Source organism: Coffea eugenioides, chromosome 8, assembly GCF_003713205.1.
Source record: "Coffea eugenioides isolate CCC68of chromosome 8, Ceug_1.0, whole genome shotgun sequence".
In the NCBI taxonomy this organism is placed as follows: domain Eukaryota; kingdom Viridiplantae; phylum Streptophyta; class Magnoliopsida; order Gentianales; family Rubiaceae; genus Coffea; species Coffea eugenioides.
In genome coordinates, this window is record NC_040042.1 from 829,552 (window position 1) to 847,977 (window position 18,426).

Consider the following 18,426-nt stretch of genomic DNA (forward strand, 5'->3'; position numbering starts at 1 on the left):
AATATAGGATTCTAATTAGGGTATCAATCGGATATTCAAATGGAGAAAGAAGGAACAAAGTATATCTGCATGTTGTTAGATTCTAATTAGTGTATGTGGGTTACTTAAGAGTTTAATTGTGGGTTGTTGAATATTTGGAGTATTGCCAATTAATTTTATGATAAATGAGCTATGTTCTGGTCAAACAAATGGTGAAAAGAAAAAAGGCATATAGAACAGAAAGTTAGGTTTAAGAAATCCCATGAATTGCAAGTCAGCAAGGTTCATTTGGAGCCTTTTTTAACCATTCTACAAGGCTTAAGGGAATGATTAACCAAATAATACTAGGTTTAAGAAATCCCAAGAATTGCAAGTCAGCAAGGTTCATTTGGAGTCTTTTTTAGCCATTCTACAAGGCTTAAGGCAATGATTAACCAAATAATATTAGGTTTGTTTAGAGGTTTGTTGATGCTGCACAAAGATTGGTTCCTTAGTAGGCAATTAGAGGACTTGTACACAAGGACGCATTGCATTTTGGATTCTATCTAATTTAGGTGAATTACTTGGGATTTATCTGTGGGTTTGTTTTCACAAATTTTGAGCATTGTTAATGATTTTATGGTAAATAAGTAGCACTGGGGTGAAGAAAACAGAGAAAGTTAAAATGGTATAGGGGATCTGAGACTCTACTTCTAGAAATTTCAGAGATTTGGAAAAAAACCATATTCCATCAAGGTCCATTTAGAGGTTGATTTTGACCATTCTTCAAGGTTTAAGGCAAAAGTAACTAGACATACTAGCCTTAGTAAGAAGTTAGGTGAATTGTGTAGACTTGTCCTTTGCAAGCATTTACAGGATTTTCATGCACTGATGTTGCACTTTAGCATTTGATTTGAGTATGGAAATGAACGATGGGCTGAAAATAGTATATGCATGTTTTCTTGGATGTTGATATTTTGTTGGACTAATTAATCTAGATGGGTTACTTGGAATCTGTTTGGGTTTATTAAAAATCTTCAATATTGTTAATGAATTTTATTTATGGTGATAAGTACTGTTCTGGAGAAAAGAAAATAGGTGAATTAGAAACTAAAATTTAGGTTTTAGAAATCCCAACAATTACAAGAAAGCATTTGCAGGAAGGTTCATTTGGAGGTTGTATTTTCATCATTAAACAGGGCTTAAGGCAGAGAGTTACCAGTTTGTACTGGGTTTGCTGCTAAGGAAACGATTATGCTTAGAAATTAGCTGGCTTTGTACCGAGTTTGGTTCCTTTGCAGATGAGTTGCTTGGGATTTAAATTGAAGGAAGGTTCATTAGAGGTTGATTTCATTCATTTAAACAGGGCTTAAGCAGAGAGTTACCTAGTTTGTACTGGTTTGCTGCTAAAGGAAACATTATGCTTAGAAATCTAGCTGCTTTGTACCGAGTTTGGTCCCTTTCAGAGAGTTGCTGGGATTTTAAAATTGAAAATACCAGAGGTGACACAAGGAATAAGTATTGCATCTTCTTGATTTATCTAATTAGATGAGTTTACTTGGATTATCTGGGTGTGGTGCTAATTTTAAAGTTTGCAATGATATATGGTAAAAGTATTTGGGTGGAAAGTGATGAAAATGATGATGTATTGAACAAAAAGAAAAACTGAATTGTTCTGTCATATCTTTTGTTCTAGACTCTGTACAACATTTATACAAATGGAATTTGACTTTTGTCAATTCCATGAAATCTGTAATTTCCTAAAAATTAGGAGCTAATTTATTCTATCCTAAAATACATTAGGAGTAAATTATTCTATCCTAAAATAGAGCAGAAATCATGGGATATAGCAGAAATCATGGGATATACATAGAAAAAGATATTCTAGATCTCAACACTCCCCCTCAAGATGGTGAATAGATATTTTCCATTCCCATCTTGCATGTAATGTCTTCAAAGTTGGAAGTTGGCATTCCCTTAGTTAAGACATCTGCCAATTGATTATTTGATGCTACATATGGAGTGCAAATCATGCCACTGTCCAGCTTTTCTTTAATAAAATGTCTATCAACTTCGATGTGCTTTGTGCGATCATGTTGCACTGGATTGTGTGCAATGTTGATGGCAGACTTGTTGTCGCAATAGAGTTTCATAGGTCCTTCCCACTTGATTTTAAGATCATCAAGTATTATTTTGAGCCATAGCAATTCACAAACTCCATGAGCCATAGCTCTAAACTCTGCTTCCGCACTTGATCTTGCAACAACCGATTGCTTCTTACTCCGCCATGTCACTAGGTTCCCACCAAGAAATGTACAATATCCTGAAGTTGATCTATGATCTACAACAGAACCTGCATAATCAGCATCAGTATATGCCTCTATGAGCAATCCTTCATTTTTCTTGAACAAAATTCCTTTACCTGGTGTCCCTTTGAGGTAGGATAGAATTCTATTGACAGCCTGCAAGTGTTTCTCTCTTGGATCATGCATAAATTGGCTTACTACACTTACAGCAAATGCTATGTCCGGCCTTGTATGGGACAAGTATATCAGTTTCCCAACCAACCGCTGATATCTTCCCTTATCTACTGCATTATCATCCTTCTCATCATTCAATCTCAAGTTAGGCTCAGTGGGTGTGCTTGCTGCCTTGCATCCAAGATTGCCTGTTTCTTTAAGCAAGTCTAAGACATACTTTTGTTGGGAAACAAAGATGCCTTTACTTGAGTATGCCACCTCAATGCCTAAAAAATACTTCAGCCTCCCTAGTTCTTTAATTTCAAACTCCTTTGCTAAGCACTTTTTGAGTGTTTCTCTTTCAATTGGATCATTTCCGGTGATGATGATGTCATCTACATATACAAGTAGAGCTGTAACACCTCCTTTTGAATGTTTTATGAACAAAGTATGATCTCCTTGACTTTGTTTGTATTGCATTGCTAGCATCACTTTAGTAAATCTTCCGAACCAAGCCCTTGGCGATTGTTTTAATCCATATAAAGCTTTCTTTAACCTGCACACTTTCTTTTCAAAAAACATTTTATTGAAACCCGGTAGGGGTTCCATGTACACCTCTTCTTCTAAATCCCCATGTAAGAATGCATTCTTAACATCAAATTGCTGTAAACACCAACCAAAGTTAGCGGCTAAAGACAAAAGAACACGCACAGTATTCATTTTTGCAACGGGTGCAAAGGTCTCTTGGTAATCTATCCCATATGTCTGTGTATATCCTTTTGCGACCAACCGAGCTTTATGCCTTTCTAATGAACCATCAGCTCTATATTTCAAAGTAAACACCCATTTACACCCCACTGTTTTCTTTCCTTTGGGCAGGTTTACAATTTCCCAAGTCTTATTTCTCTCTAGGGCATTCATTTCCTCTTTTATAGCATGTAACCAGTTCTTATTAAGTGCCTCTTGTAGTGTTTGTGGGATTGAAATGGAGTTGATGGTGGTAAGGAAAGTTTTATGTTGTGGAGAGAGTCTATGGAAAGACACGAAATTTGAGATTGGATGCTTAGTGCATTCTCGTGTTCCTTTTCGAACAGCAATAGGCAGGTCTAAATCATTAAATTCACAAGAAGCAGAGTCAGATTGAACACACAAAGGAACAGAATTTTCAGTACCTGATTGTGGTTCAGATTCTTGGATTTGCACAGGTTCAGAAATATGAACTTTCTTCCTTGAGTAGACCTTGAGTGGTGTAGTTGGATTTAAACCAGATTTTCCCTCAGCTCCAAGATCAAGGTCAATTTCTTTACTGGCATGTTCAACTTCAAATTCAGGTTCAGGTTCACTGCTAGTATGTTCTCCTTTAGAATTTGGTGTATGGTCAGGCTTGAAAGACTTTAAGTTTAGTGTAGGACTTTGAAGATCAAAGAGAAATTCCTTATCTTCCCAAGAACTATCCCCCTGGGGATGAGGATTGTTACTTTGAGAGTAAGGTTCATTTTCAACAAATGTGACATCCATGGAGGTAAAAAATTTTTTTGAAGGAGGATGATAACACTTATATCCTTTCTTTGTGTTTGAGTATCCCACAAAAATACATTTTAAAGCTCTTGGATCAAGTTTCCCTCTTTGGTGTGCATGAACATGTACAAAAGCAACACAACCAAACACTTTTGGTGACAATGTGCAAGAGACATTAAAATCAGGATAAAAAACAGAAAGAGCAGCAATGGGACTTTGATTATTTAGTACTTTTGAAGGTACTCTATTTATCAAATGTGCAGCAGTTAAAACAGCCTCCCCCCAAAAAGTTTTTGGAACTTTATGTTGAAACAAAATTGCTCGAGTCACATTGAGTAAATGTCTATTTTTTCGTTCAGCAATCCCATTTTGTTGGGGTGTATCTACACAAGATGACTCATGTATTATACCCTCTTTTTGGAAAAAAGATGAGAGAATTTGATTAAAATAGTCTCTTACATTATCAGATCTTACTCTTTTAATCAAACTTCCAAATTGTGTACAAATCATTTTATGAAACATTGGAAAAATACTGCTTACTTCTGATTTTTCTTTCATAAGAAATAACCAAGTAGTTCTAGTACAATCATCAATGAATGTGACAAACCATTTTGCTCCAGAAATACTAGAAATTCTACAAGGCCCCCAAATATCAGTATGTATCAAAGAGAAAGGTCTAGTAGATCTTGTATTACTCAATGGAAATGATAGTCTATGATGCTTAGCAATTTCACATGTATCACAATGAAAACTACTAACATCTTCATTCTTGAAAAGTGAAGGAAACATGCTTTTAAGTAGAATAAAAGATGGATGACCAAGACGGAAATGATGAAGCCAAATTTCAGATTTATTATTTGAGGAGCAGGTGAGGGATAACTGATTTTTGTTCTCCTTGTTGCCACTCATCTCCTCAAGGTAATAAAGCCCATCATTCACCTTAGCAAGTCCAATCGTCCTCCCCGTAACCAAATCCTGAAAAACACAGTGAGTAGAATAGAAAATTACTCTACAGTTCAGATCTTTGGTAATTTGATGGATGGATATGAGATTGGAGGACAATTTTGGGACATGCAACACATTATTTAGGGACAAAGAATTTGATAGATTTACTGTCCCTTGGCCTGCAACAGTTATAGGAGATCCATCCGCAACAGTAATTTTTCTATTTCCAGGACATGGGTTGTATGTTCTAAATCTGATTGGGCTGTGAGTCATATGGTCAGTAGCTCCTGAGTCGATGACCCAAGAGCCTAGAGAAGACATGCTTGAGGCACTTAAAGCATAAGAGTTAAGGTACTTACCTGATTGAGCCAATGAACACGTACTAGAGGACTTTTCAAGGGAATTTAGGAGGTTTCTTAGCTTTTCGGTTTCTTCTTTCTTGAATTCTCCCATACCAGCCTGGTTGGATTTTTCTTGTGTTTGGTCTTCTCCAGCAGTTAAGTGGACTTTTCCCCCTTTGAATCCTCCTTTACGACTAAGGACTTGTTCCTTTCCATGGAGTTTGAAGCAATCATCTCGCGTATGGCGTGATTTTTTGCAGTACGTGCACCAAATTGTGTCTTTATTTGACTTTGTAGAAATCATTGCTGAGCCTTCTAATGTTTTAGGCTCTAACATGACTTCTCGCCTATTCTCTTCAGCTCGAATCAATGATATTGTCTCATTCAGAGATGATAATCTTTCCTTCCCCAATATCTGGACTCTGACCTGATCAAATTCCACATTCAGACCTGCAAGGAAGTCATAAACTCTATCCTTTTCGATAAAGTTTTTCAAGGTGGCTGCATCTTCACTACAGAACATCTGAACACACCGATATTGGTCCAGTTCCTGCCATAGATTTTGCAGAAGGTTGGCATATTGAGTAACAGAAAGGTTGCCCTGTTTAGTGGCTGAGATCTTTGTTTTGATCTCATAGATTAGGGCAGCATCTCCTGCCTTTGAATAGGTCTGTCGAATAGTAGTCCATATATCTTGAGCTGTTGGTAGGAACATGCAAGTATCACTTATTTCAGGTAACATGGAGTTCCACAGCCATGACATGACCATAGAATCCTCTTCATCCCAAGCAGCGAATTTAGGATCTCCCTTTTTCGGTCCAGTTCCAAGCAAGTGGCTGATTTTGCCCTTTCCTTTGAGAAATGTTTGAACAAATTGTGACCACTTCAAATAGTTTTTCCCGTTGAGCCTGTAGGCTGCCTGGATACTCTGCAAATCCCCTGTTTGTGGAATATTTGAGGTCTCTTCTGATTTGGTATTGGAGTGGATTTCTGATGTTTCAGTTTCAGACATGGTGGAGGTTTCAAAGAAAAATTGGCAATGAAGGCCTAATGAAAAAAAAATCAGCAATGAAGGCTGGAAATTGCACTTGGCAATAAAGACTTGAAAAGAGGAAAGCACTCAGCAATGAAGGCTGACAAGAAGAGGTCCCAAGAGCAAAAGCTCTGATACCATGAACAAAAAGAAGAACTGAATTGTTCTGTCATATCTTTTGTTCTGGACTCTGTACAACATTTATACAAATGGAATTTGACTTTTGTCAATTCCATGAAATCTGTAATTTCCTAAAAATTAGGAGCTAATTTATTCTATCCTAAAATACATTAGGAGTAAATTATTCTATCCTAAAATAGAGCAGAAATCATGGGATATACATAGAAAAAGATATTCTAGATTTTCAACAGTATTCAAATCTGAGTCTCAGCTTCTAGAAATTATAGAGATTTACAAGAAAGCACATTGTGACAGGGTCCATTAGAGATTGGTTTTGGCGATTCTACAAGGTTTAAGCAAAGAGTACCGGTACATGGTAGGCTTAGTAAGAAGTTAGGTGAATTGTGTAGAACTTTGTCCTTTGCATGCAAATATTGGACTCTTATTTAACGACTTTGTACTTTAGCACTTTATAGCATTTGATTTGAATATTCTAATGGGCCACCAGTTGAAAAAAGTATATGTGCATCTCATTGAATTCAGGGATTTTGTTGGATTCTCTTTCTTTAATCTTGGTGAGTCACTTGGAATGTATTTGGGCTTGTTAAGTTTGGAATATTGTCAATAGATTTCAGATAAGTACTGTACAGGAGAAAAAAAGGTCAATTAGAAACACAACCTTTGGTTTCGGAAATCCCAAGAATTGCCATTACCATTTTACAAGGCTTAAGGCAATGATTAAATAGAACATAGTAAGTTTGGTTAGAAGTTTGCTAGTGTTGTTACAAGGATTAAGGCAGTGATCAAATAGAGCTTAGTGCAGAGTTTTCTCACCATTTTACAAGGATTAAGGCAATGATCAAATAGAACAGACAAAGTTTAGTCAGACGTTTGCTAGTGTTGTGTAGAGTTTGGATCCTTTGCAGGCGATTAGAGGACTGATATACAAGGACATTGCACTTCAGGATTTATATTGAACGTCTAGATGGTGACTGAGGAACTATGTATTGCATCTTTAGGGATTCTATCCAAGTTTCTTGGGATATATATGTGGGTTTGTTACAAGTTTTGAGTATTGGCAATGATTTTATGGTTGATAAGTAGTACAGTGGTGAAATAAATAGAGCAAATAATTATGGCATTTCGAATAGAAATTTCAGAGATTACAAGAAAGCATATTGTACCAAGGTCCATTTAGGAGATTTTTTTTAACAAGGTTTTAGGCAAAGGGTAACCAGAACTTAGTAGGGTTAGTAAGAAGTTAGATGAACCATGCAGAGTTTTGTCCTTGGTCGGCAAATATAGGACTCATATAGTCATATGCAATGATGTTAGCTTAAGCATTTGATTTGAGTATTCATATAGGCGACATGTGAAACAAAGTGTATGGTGCATCTTGTTGGATTCCAAAATTTTGTTGGACTCTAATTGGTCTAGGTGAGTGACTTGGAATCTATTTGAATTCATCAAAAATCTGGAATACTGTCAAGGAATTTTATGGTAGATGAGTAGTCTACTGGAGAAAAGAAAAATAGGTCAATTAGAAACTGAAAGTTAAAGGTTTAGAAATTTTAAAGAATCACAAGAAAGCATATTGCAGCACGGTTCATTTGGAGGTTGTCTTTTTACCATTTTACAAGGCTTAAGATAGTTTTTAGAACATACTGAGTTTGATTATAAGTTTGCTGGTGTTGTGTAGAGTTTGGTCCTTTTACAAGCAATTAGAGGACTTGCAGACAAGGAAACTACATTTTAGGATTTAACTTGAATGTCCAGATGGTGACATGAGGAACTAGTATTGCATCTTTTTGGATTCTATGTAATTTAGGTGAGTTACTTGGTATTTATCTGTGGGTTTGTACAAATTTCGAGTATTGTCAATGACTTATTGTTGATAAGTAGTATTGTGCTGGAATTAACGGATGAAATAAAACTGGTATTTCAAATTTGGGACCCAGCTTCTATAAATGCTAGAGATTTACAATAGCAAGCTATTCGAAGGTCCATTTAGAGGTTGTTTTCAGATTAAGGCAGTGAGCAAACCTCAACATACTAGGCTTGGTAAAAACTTAGGTGAGTTGTGCAGAGTTTCATCCTTTGCTGGCATATATTGGACTCTCATGCATTGTTGTTGAAGTTTAGCATTTGATTTGAACAGTCAAATGGGTGGAAGGTGGAATAAAGTATATGCACATCTTGTTGGACTCTAATTAATCGAAGTGAGTTACTTGGAATCTATTTGGGTTGTTAAAGACTTGAAATATTGTTAAAAACATAGTAGTGTTCTGCAGGAAAGACGAAAAGGTCAATTTGAAACTGATATTTAGGTTCTAGATGTCCCAAGAATTAGAAGAAAGCATATTGCAGCAAGGTTCTATTATAGGTTGTTTTTTAACATTCTACGGCCTTTATGGCAAAGTGTAACAAGAACATACTAACTTTACTAAGTTGGTAGATTTATCTAGAGTTGAGTTCCTTTACGGCAAATATAGGACTCTTATGTAAGGGCATTGCACTTTTAGGGTTTAACTTGAATATTCAGATGGTTTATATGTGCTTGTTGGATTCTGAGATTTAGTTGGATTCTATCTCATGACGGCGAATTACTTCTATTTGGGTTGTTCAGTATCTGGAATATTGTCAGTCTGTTTTATGGTTGATAAGTAGTGTTATGGAGAAAAGAAAAAAAGGTCTACTAGAAACTGGCTTTTAGTTTTTAAAATCCCAAGAATTACCAGAAAGCATAAAACACCCAAGATTCATTTGGAGGTTGTTTTTTACCATTCTACAGGGTTTATCGCAATAAGTAACAAGAACATACTAATTTTATTGAAAAGTCTGTTTGATTGTGCAAAGCTTAGTTCCTTTGATTGCAAATATAGGATCCTTATGTAAATGCATAGGATTTTAGGATTTAAATTGAATATTCAGATCAGGATACTAGGAATTATGTATTGCATCTTTTTGGATATTGAGATTAGGTTGGATTGTGTGTAACGAAAATGAGTTATTTGGAATTTATTTGTGGGTTTGTTATAATGTTGGACTATTGTCAATAGTTTTATGGTGGATAAGTAGTGCTCTGGTGAAACAAATGCAGAAAAGAAAGAAATGTTAATCAGAAACCGAAACTCAGGGTCTAGATAATTTGAAGAGTTAAAAGAAAGCATATTGCACCCCATGGTTCATTTGGAAGTTGTTTTTTGGACCAGTCTACATGGTTTAAGGCAAAGAGTAATAAGAAATTAGTGGAACCGTGCAGAGTTTTGTTCCTTTGCAGGGAAAAATTTCACTGTTGTCTATGGAGGTCACAGTGTGGGGTTTGAATTGACTATTTAGATGGTGACAATAAGGAAGAAAAGTATTTTGCATCTTGTTGGATTTTGGCAGTGTATTATGGAATTAAAGTTAATCTAGGTGAGTAATCTGGAATTTATTTGTGGGCTTGTTACGAATTTGGGAGATTGTTTAACAAAATTTTATGTGAAATAAGTGGTCTTCTGATGAAATAAATTGGTGATAAAAAGGGTGTCATTAGAAACTGATGCTAAGGTTTTAGAAATTCTTTTTTTTTTTGTCAAAACGATAATGTATTATTAAAACTTGGTACTACAAAAGTTCTACAAATGTGGGCAACTGCCCATCAGATCATCTTGTGCCATCTGTTTGAGCCACTGGGGACAGCTAAGCTTCCACATTATATTCTTCACTAATGTTGACGCAAATTTTGCTACATAATGACCTAGACAATTCCTTTTCCCACTAACAAACTTGAAATTACAAACTGAAAACCAATCTGCTAACTGAATGATGTCTTCCACTATAGTTGTCACTGTGTGGTCCTCAATTCTTCTTTCTTTTATCATGTTGACCACATTTTTACAGTCAGATTGCAATTCAATTTTCGTCTATCCTGCATCTTTTGCCATCAGCTGAGCCTGTTTGATTGCTGCAGCTTCTTCCACTATTGCTCTTCCTTTCTTTAGTTCCTGCACTGCCCTCACTTCTACTAGTTCCCCTTTCCAGTTTCTTGCAACTATCCCAAGTCCCGTTCTGATCTTCTTTGCAGAAACAGCAGCATCCTGTTAATTCTTATTGTATCACACTAGAGAGGAGTCCATCTTTGGTTCATCATTTGTTGTCTTGGTTGGTCCTCCATTTTCTCCAGATTCCCCTTGTTTACCTCTGTGTGTTCCATCCATTTTTTCTGAGCTCTCCTGATGGTTGAGTTGCTGTCCATTCTGTTGCCCTCGAACATGAATTTGTTTCTTGGTTTCCATATTTGCCAATGTATATTGACTGTGAGTTCCAAGTGCCCCTCTCTATTCTCCACTTTGCATGCATCTGTAAGACATTCCCACCATCTCTAAAAATTAAACCTCAGATCATTCAAGCCTTCCCACTATAATGGTGCTAATTTCCATGTCTGTTGCGTATTGGTGCAAGAAAAAAACGTGTTCAAGAGTTTCTACTTCCTCTCCACAACATCTGCACATAGGATCACCCATTTTTGTTCTATGGAATATGCATTTTTGAACCAGGAGTACTCTTGTAAGCATTTCCAGAGAAAATGTTTATGCTTATGTTTAATGTTCAGGTTCCACAAACCTTTCCAAACTTTATCCTTCCTAGGTCCAGTACTAGCCTCCTCATGCTTTTCTTTTTCACACTGGAGTTTCTTCTTCCTCTGCTTAGCTAGAGCATAGCCTGTTTTCACAGTATACACCCCAGATTTGGAATGTCTCCAGTACATCCGGTCCTTTCTTTGGAAGCAACTGATATGAATTCTTTGTATTTGCTCTACATCTTCCTGACAGTAAGTTTCCTTCAGTAACTCCATATTCCACTTGCCACCTGATAAAAGTTGATCGACTGTTTTCACTCTACAAACTGTAGGTTTTCCGTTCTAACATTGCCCTCTTCTGTATTAGATAGCCAATTATCATTCCATATATCCACTGCATTCCCGTCTCCAATCCTCTTCATTATTCCTTTGGCTAGCAATTCTCTTGCACTGGATATACTTTTCCATACCCAACAATCACTGTTCTTCACCTTGCTTTCAAAAAGGTTTCTATCTCTCAAATACCTGGCTCTGATTACTTTGCTCATCTGCAGGTTTGGTTGAATTAAAATCCTCCAACATTGTTTGGCCAGGAGAGCTTCATTAAAGTTTTCTAGGTCCCTGAACCCAAGTCCACCATTTCTTTTAGTTTCAGTGATCTTGTTCCAACTTACCCAGTGCATTCTTTGTCCGTATTCGCCATTTCCCCACCAAAAATTTGCAATTCTTTTACAGATCTCCTTGGAAGCTTGAAGCATGATGGTATTCAAATCTCAGTCTCAGCTTCTAGAAATTATAGAGATTTACAAAAAAGCATCATTAGAGGTTGCTTTTGGTGATTCTACAAGGTTTAAGCAAAGAGTACCAGTACATACAAGGCTTAGAAGTTAGGTGAATTGTGTAGAGCTTTGTCCTTTGCGTGCAAATATTGGACTCTCATTTAATGACTTTGTACTGTAGCATTTGATTTGAATATTGTAATGGGCCACCAGTTGAACAAAGTATATACGCATCTCATTGGATTCAGAGATTTTGTTGGACTCTCGTTAATCATGCGAGTCACTTGGAATGCATCTGGGCTTGTTAAAAATCTGGAATATTGTCAATGGATTTCAGAAAAGTACTGTACAGGAGGAAAAATGTCAATTAGAAACTCAACCTTCGGTTTCTGAAAAAATGTTCATTTTGAGCAATGATTAAATAGAACATACTAAGTTTGGTTAGAAGTTTGCTAGCGGTGTGCAGAGTTTTCTTACCATTTTTCAAGGATTACGGCAATGATCAAATAGAACATACTATGTTTAGTTAGAAGTTTGCTAGTATCGTGCAGAGCTTGGATCCTTTGCACGTGATTGGGGGACTCATATACAAGGACATTACACTTCAGGATGGTGACATGAGCAGCTAAGTATTGCATCTTTAGGGATTCTAAGTTACTTGGGATATATATGTGGGTTTGTTACAAGTTTGAGTACTGGCAATGGAGAAATTCCAGAGATTACGAGAAAGCATATTGTACCAAGGTCCATTTAGGAAATTTATTTTACAAGGTTTAAGGCAAAGAGTAACCAGAACATAGTGGGCTTAGTAAGAAGTATTGAACTCATATGCAATGAGGTTTGCTTAAGCGTTTGATTTGAGTATTCGTGTCGGTGACAAGTTGAACAAAGTATATGGGACATCTTATTGGATTCCAAAATTTTGTTCGACTCTAATTAGCGTAGGTGAGTGACTTGGAATCTATTTGAATTGGAATCTATTTGGACTCTTAACACAGATATATCTCATTTCTGTTCTATTTTTGTTGAATCCAATTTGTCCTGATGCTTATATTGAGATTCTGAAAAGAGAAACTAAGGACTAACCTGACTTGTCAAAGATTTTAAAATTGGCGGCAGAAAATTTCTTTAGTTGTCAACCAGCAACAAATACTCGATTCCTGATTTGAACTTTGATTCTTCACTTGTGACAATATGCATGACCAACCTTCTTCGGTTTGATAAAATACCATTGGCCATCTGAGGATCTAATGTTTAACTGTAGAAGGTTGAGTCATCCCCTATGACACAACATAACTTGCTCAGTACGAACTCCCTTGTCCGGTTCCCCAACTTCACTTTCATCGTCTTTCTTTTCCTTTTTCCAATTGTTGGTTTTAACAGTATACAGTTTTCCGTTCAACAGGGCTCATAACTCAAAATCTTGTCGTGAGTCAAGAATGAGCAACACATTCCCGAGTCTTATTGAGCTGAGTTTGGATTTAAGAATATGATCTACTGTATGAGATGAATTCCGGCCTATGTTACATGGACCTGGGGGGTGCGAGAGTCCATTATAGGTGCACGTATTGCATCTATGTCGAAGTATCTGATCCTAGTATTTGAAAATGATGGGATCTAGGGATATGTGTTCAAATTCAGATATGGGTGCAGGGATTCGTTTCTTATACTCGTAGGTGCACAATCATTCTAAAATTTATCCACAATCATATTTGAAACTTGTGCTAATAAAAAGTTCAGTTAAATGTGCAGTTAGGTTGAAATAAGAAGGACGTCTATGCATTTATATATAGAGTGTGTATATCTGATTTAGTATCATCGTCCATAAACTGCAATTTAAATAGTACTTTCAGAAATGCAGTACCCGTGAGTCTTGTTTTGGGCTTCTTGCTCTCACAGTCGAAGCTAAGCCATTCATGTATAAACAACAAAATTAGTCTCACTTATTTAATTAGCTAAACAACAACTTTATATAAATCCCAAAAACTCATCTTATTTAATTTGCATCCCGATCATGTCTCACCAGGTAACATTAAAATGAAAACTAGAATTAACCAGGCACGATTCAGTCATGGATTCCACTTCAAGAACAATCTAAGAGCAGGATAATTGACTGCTAATGGGTTTAAAGGGGTATTGATTATCGGCTGCATAATTGAAACTGAAATTGCCGTGTGTAACGCCATAATAGATTGGCTGGCCACCGTTAACGAGGCAAGAGCCGCCGCTGTTTTGGGAGAGGACGACGGGATTAATCTTTTCAACGCTCTGAAAGCCAGAGCAGGACAGTTTGACTTGGGTTTGAGTGCAAGCGCAACTGTTAAAGATGGTGAGTTTAAACTCCGGTTTGGATTGTACCTTTGCCCCTGTTGGAGCCTGCAATATGATTAGACTTGATAGAGAGCATCCCTGAGCATTTGCAGTGCCTGCAAGTTAAAATAAATTACTACTACCAATTAACAACATAACATCATATGTTATTTATTAAACTAATGATGAAATGCATGCATCAAAAAACATGTAGTATATATGTATATGCACAGTTTCTACGATTCTTTTTGAAATCTGCTACAGTTGATATAGTGATGCATTTAGAAACTATACCTGCGCTCAATAGACCAAGAAAGAGAGCCAAGCAAAGGATCTTGAAAATGGCTGCCATCTTCTTTTTTCTTCTCTTGTTTCAATGATTCTGAATCTTAATGTGTGCTACTTTTATCTGTCTGCATATGGATAAGAGAACTTGGGAATTTATATATATATGCAAGACTTTTAGATATATATGGAAAAAGGAGCATTGGAGGGTAAGAATTAATATGCGTGCGAAGGGGAATCCATATATATGAGATTGTCTATTCACAATCGACCAGGTTCAAAGGTGTCTGTCTGGTTATCAACGAAACAATTAAGACGCCAAAGATTTTTGCTAAAGAACAAACAAAGAATCTCTCCATGCATATAAACCCGATTATATTTCCTTAAATTAGAGATTTTATTCTATCAGCAGTGCATTTGATACATTGCATCCAGCTGCATATCCCAATTATTTTTCTTTTTAAAGAAAAATAAACCCGATATTATTTTTTCTTAATAGAAGCACTCGTTAAGAGATGCACTAGGTGATCGATTTGGTGTTTTTCTTTTTTTCTTTGTATGGTAAAGTGAATAAATACAGATAGTGGAATTAATGTGATTGCGTGCATTTGTATAGCAAATCAGATACAATTGTCAAAAAAATCATTTAAAAGATGGAGAGTTATTAATGTACCTTTGATTGACATCCAAAAATTCCACTTATTGTGATTTCATATCATTTCTATTTGAAATGTCCCAGATTGAGTTGTTTTAAATGTTAAAAGAAGATTCTCATTAACACATTAATTCCCTTGATTTCTGTATTCAAAAGGCAATCACTTTCGATTTATATTTGATTCTCTTTAATTTATTTCCCGCAATGATCTGTATCCTCATTTACAGATCTCTTTTCATTTCCCAACTTTTCCTTACATTCTGATTTCTGACCCAAGTTCTCCCAAATTGGGATGGCAACGGGGGGTCACCCGCCCCGCAGGAGCTAATGTATGGGGGGGTGGGTGGGACGGGGATGGGGGGAATTCCCCCCCCCCCCCCCGCGCTTAAAAATGGGGCGGGGGTGGGGGAGTGTACCCCGCCCCGCCACCCGCTTTAAAAAAATAAATATATAATATATAATTATATATATAATATATAATTGAATTAGTTACAAACTTATGATAATGATATTATTAGTTATATGTATTCTATAATGTCTATTAGTATATATAATATAATTGATATTATTAATTATACTAATAATTATATATGTGTACTAATACAAATTATTAATTGGTTATACTAAATTTACTAATATATTTATACTAAATCCCTAATTACACTTAATACAATAACATTTTTTTCTTAAAAAAAGCACAAGCACAATAATGAATTAGTGATTGTATTTGTGCCAAAAGTGAAAACTTGACTACTTTAGTTATATTTATTTCATCATGTTGGATTGTATTCAAATAATTTTTATTTGATTATAAGTTTCAATTGTAAAATTACAATGAATAATAATTTGATGATGTGTTGATATTTTAGTACTTGATTATTTGCTAAAATTTAACCATAATAAAATTATATAACAAATTTTTATTAGCCCCGCGCGGGGGACCCGGGGCGGGCAGGCACTGGGCGGGGGGAGCGGGGCGGACGGGGGATGGGGCGGGGGCGGGGGCGGGAGGAGTTTGTAGGCAGTGAGGCGGGGGATGGGGGAGGGGTCCCCCGCCCCAACCCCGCCCCGTTGCCATCCCTAGGCACATATGTGAGTAGACATAAGTATACTTTTTTACCAGCATTATCATATTCTACCGGGAAAGAGAGTCTGAAGAGACTGTATAAGGAGCTAACAAGTATATTAATCCAATTAAATCAAAAGGGTGCTCTGACGCTACTTTTGAATTTTTTTTCACTGCATGTGAGATTTGAACCTCTGACCTATAATTTAAAGAGGAACTTAAATCCCTTTTTGAGGGTCACTGAGCTTTGGCTCAGTGGTTAATAGGAAAGAAGGTTTTCAAACGAAGGGAAACTATAAGTTAGAACATCGGCAAGTTACAAAGGACTTTTTAATATTTAATCATATTATTTATAACAGTGTTTGGATAGGTGAATTATTTCACATAATTTTTCGTTTACACCATAAATACATTTTTCAACCCATCTTTTTATATTTTTAATTATCTTTTTATTTCATATACATCATATCACAAAAAAGTGCTACAGTATTTATTTCAAATAATCTGTATCCAAACTCATATTTCACATACAATCGTTAGTTTAGATAGTTGTTGTTCAATTTTCAATTTAGTTAAAATCACGGGATACTAAAATGTAGATTTTTGAACTATAAGGGGTTAAGTTGAACATTTGACAAATTACAAGGGGTTTTTTTAGTATTTAACCCAAATATAATCAATGAAGGCACTTGTTCAATTGTTTAAATTTCTTCCTCTTTTAGTTCAATTTGTGGTATCTCTTTTATCATTCTTTCAAGTTTTAGGGGTGCGTTTGATAAAATTGAAATATGAAAATTGAAATCTAAATCCATTAAATTAGTGAATTGTTAAATACTAAATTTGATATATTTGAGTGCATATTACATTAAATGATCAATGAATAGCCTATAATTTATTTTTGGAGCAAAATTTATTTAGAAAATTCAGTGTTACTTAATGAATTCAGATATTCTAGTTTTGGTTATCAAATGCGTTTGAATATGTTAAGATCTGAACATATTAAGTTTAAGTGTTGAACTAAATTATCAAACATGACCCATTTAATTAATATTTGAACCCATTTAGTTTCATATTCTCACTTGCCATCGTGCAAGGGGAAAAAAAGGACGCAAATGCGACATACAAGTTACTAAAATGAAGAAAGAAATCCCAACTACACAAAGAGTATTATGTTATCTCATCTTAATTATAACTGGTTCCTTATTGATGGTTGAGCAAGTTCTAAAACTTAGCAAATTTTCTTTTCTTTTTTAGTCAATTATACTAGGAACGACAAACTCAACTTTCAAATTTCACCTTGGCTTGTGTGAAAATCCATAAAAGAAATTTACAAAATCCATCTCATAGGACAAAAAACAAAAAGATTCCAATTATTATTACATCCAAATTAACACCTCTTTTTCCTTTTTTTTTTTTGGCAATGAACCTCATAAAATATAGTGAAATAAACAAAAAAAATTTTATTTCCATTTATTTCTTCCCACGAAATTCAGGTAAATATATGCATGGCAATGGGAGCGAGTGCCCGCGGGGGGCTCTCGGGGCCGGGGTTGGGGCGGGGGAAAATTTTTCCCCCTGTTTAGAAACAGGGCGGGGGGCGGGGGAGTATACTCCCGTCCCATCCCCCGCCCCGCCACCAGCAAAAAAAAAAAATTATATATATAATTATATATAATATATATAATATGTAATTTAATTAGTTATAAACTTATGATAATGATATTATTAGTTAGATGTATTATATAATGTATATTAGTGTATGTAATATAATTGATATTATCAATTATACGAATAATTAGACATGTCTACTAATAGAATTTATTAATTAGTTATACTAAATTTACTAATACATTTATACTAAATTTCTAATTACACTTAATAGAATAACACTTTTTTCTCAAAATAAAAAACACAAACACAATAATGAATTAGTGATTGTATTTGTACCAAAAGTGAAAACTTAACTATTTTAGTTGTATTTATTTCATCATGTTTGATTGTATTCAAATAACTTATTGTTTTTATGAGTTTCAATTGTAAAATTAAAATGAATAATAACTTGATGATGTGTTGATATTTTAGTACTTGATTATTTATTAAAATTTAACTATAATAAAATTTTATTAACCCAACGAAAAAAATTTTATTAACCCCGCAGGTACCCCGCAAGAGAAGCGGGGCCGAGCGGGGGCGGGGGGAGTTTGTAGGCAGCCGGGTGGGGCTAGGGGAGGGGTAGGCAACCCCGGCCCGTTGCCATCCCTAGGTAAATATCTTGTAGCATCCCCACCAGGCTACCACAACAAAGCGACAGTGTCGTAATTGTTAAGAACTACGGCGGATAAAATCGTCCAGAACTACGAGTTTCCAAACTCACCAATCTCCTATTTAAACAC

At 35.6% G+C, this 18,426-nt stretch overlaps 1 protein-coding gene across 1 annotated transcript; it reads right to left on the minus strand.

The window, feature by feature from the left end:
• Nucleotides 1-4,436: 4,436 nt before the first annotated feature.
• On the minus strand, nucleotides 4,437-6,233 carry LOC113779370. Its single transcript, XM_027324938.1, has 2 exons — nucleotides 5,240-6,233; nucleotides 4,437-4,910 (listed from the first exon to the last, which is right to left on the minus strand). Exons 1-2 carry the CDS (start codon nucleotides 6,231-6,233, stop codon nucleotides 4,876-4,878), a joined length of 1,029 nt encoding a protein of 342 aa, XP_027180739.1. The 3' UTR covers nucleotides 4,437-4,875.
• Nucleotides 6,234-18,426: the final 12,193 nt, after the last annotated feature.

Excerpts from the sequence above, each read along its gene's own strand:
- LOC113779370 (XM_027324938.1), bottom strand. The coding sequence starts at position 6,233 with ATGTCTGAAACTGAAACATCAGAAATCCACTCCAATACCAAATCAGAA. Across the intron at positions 4,911-5,239 it reads GTGTTCATTGGCTCAATCAG|GATTTGGTTACGGGGAGGAC; the intron begins GTAAGTACCTTA and ends TGTGTTTTTCAG.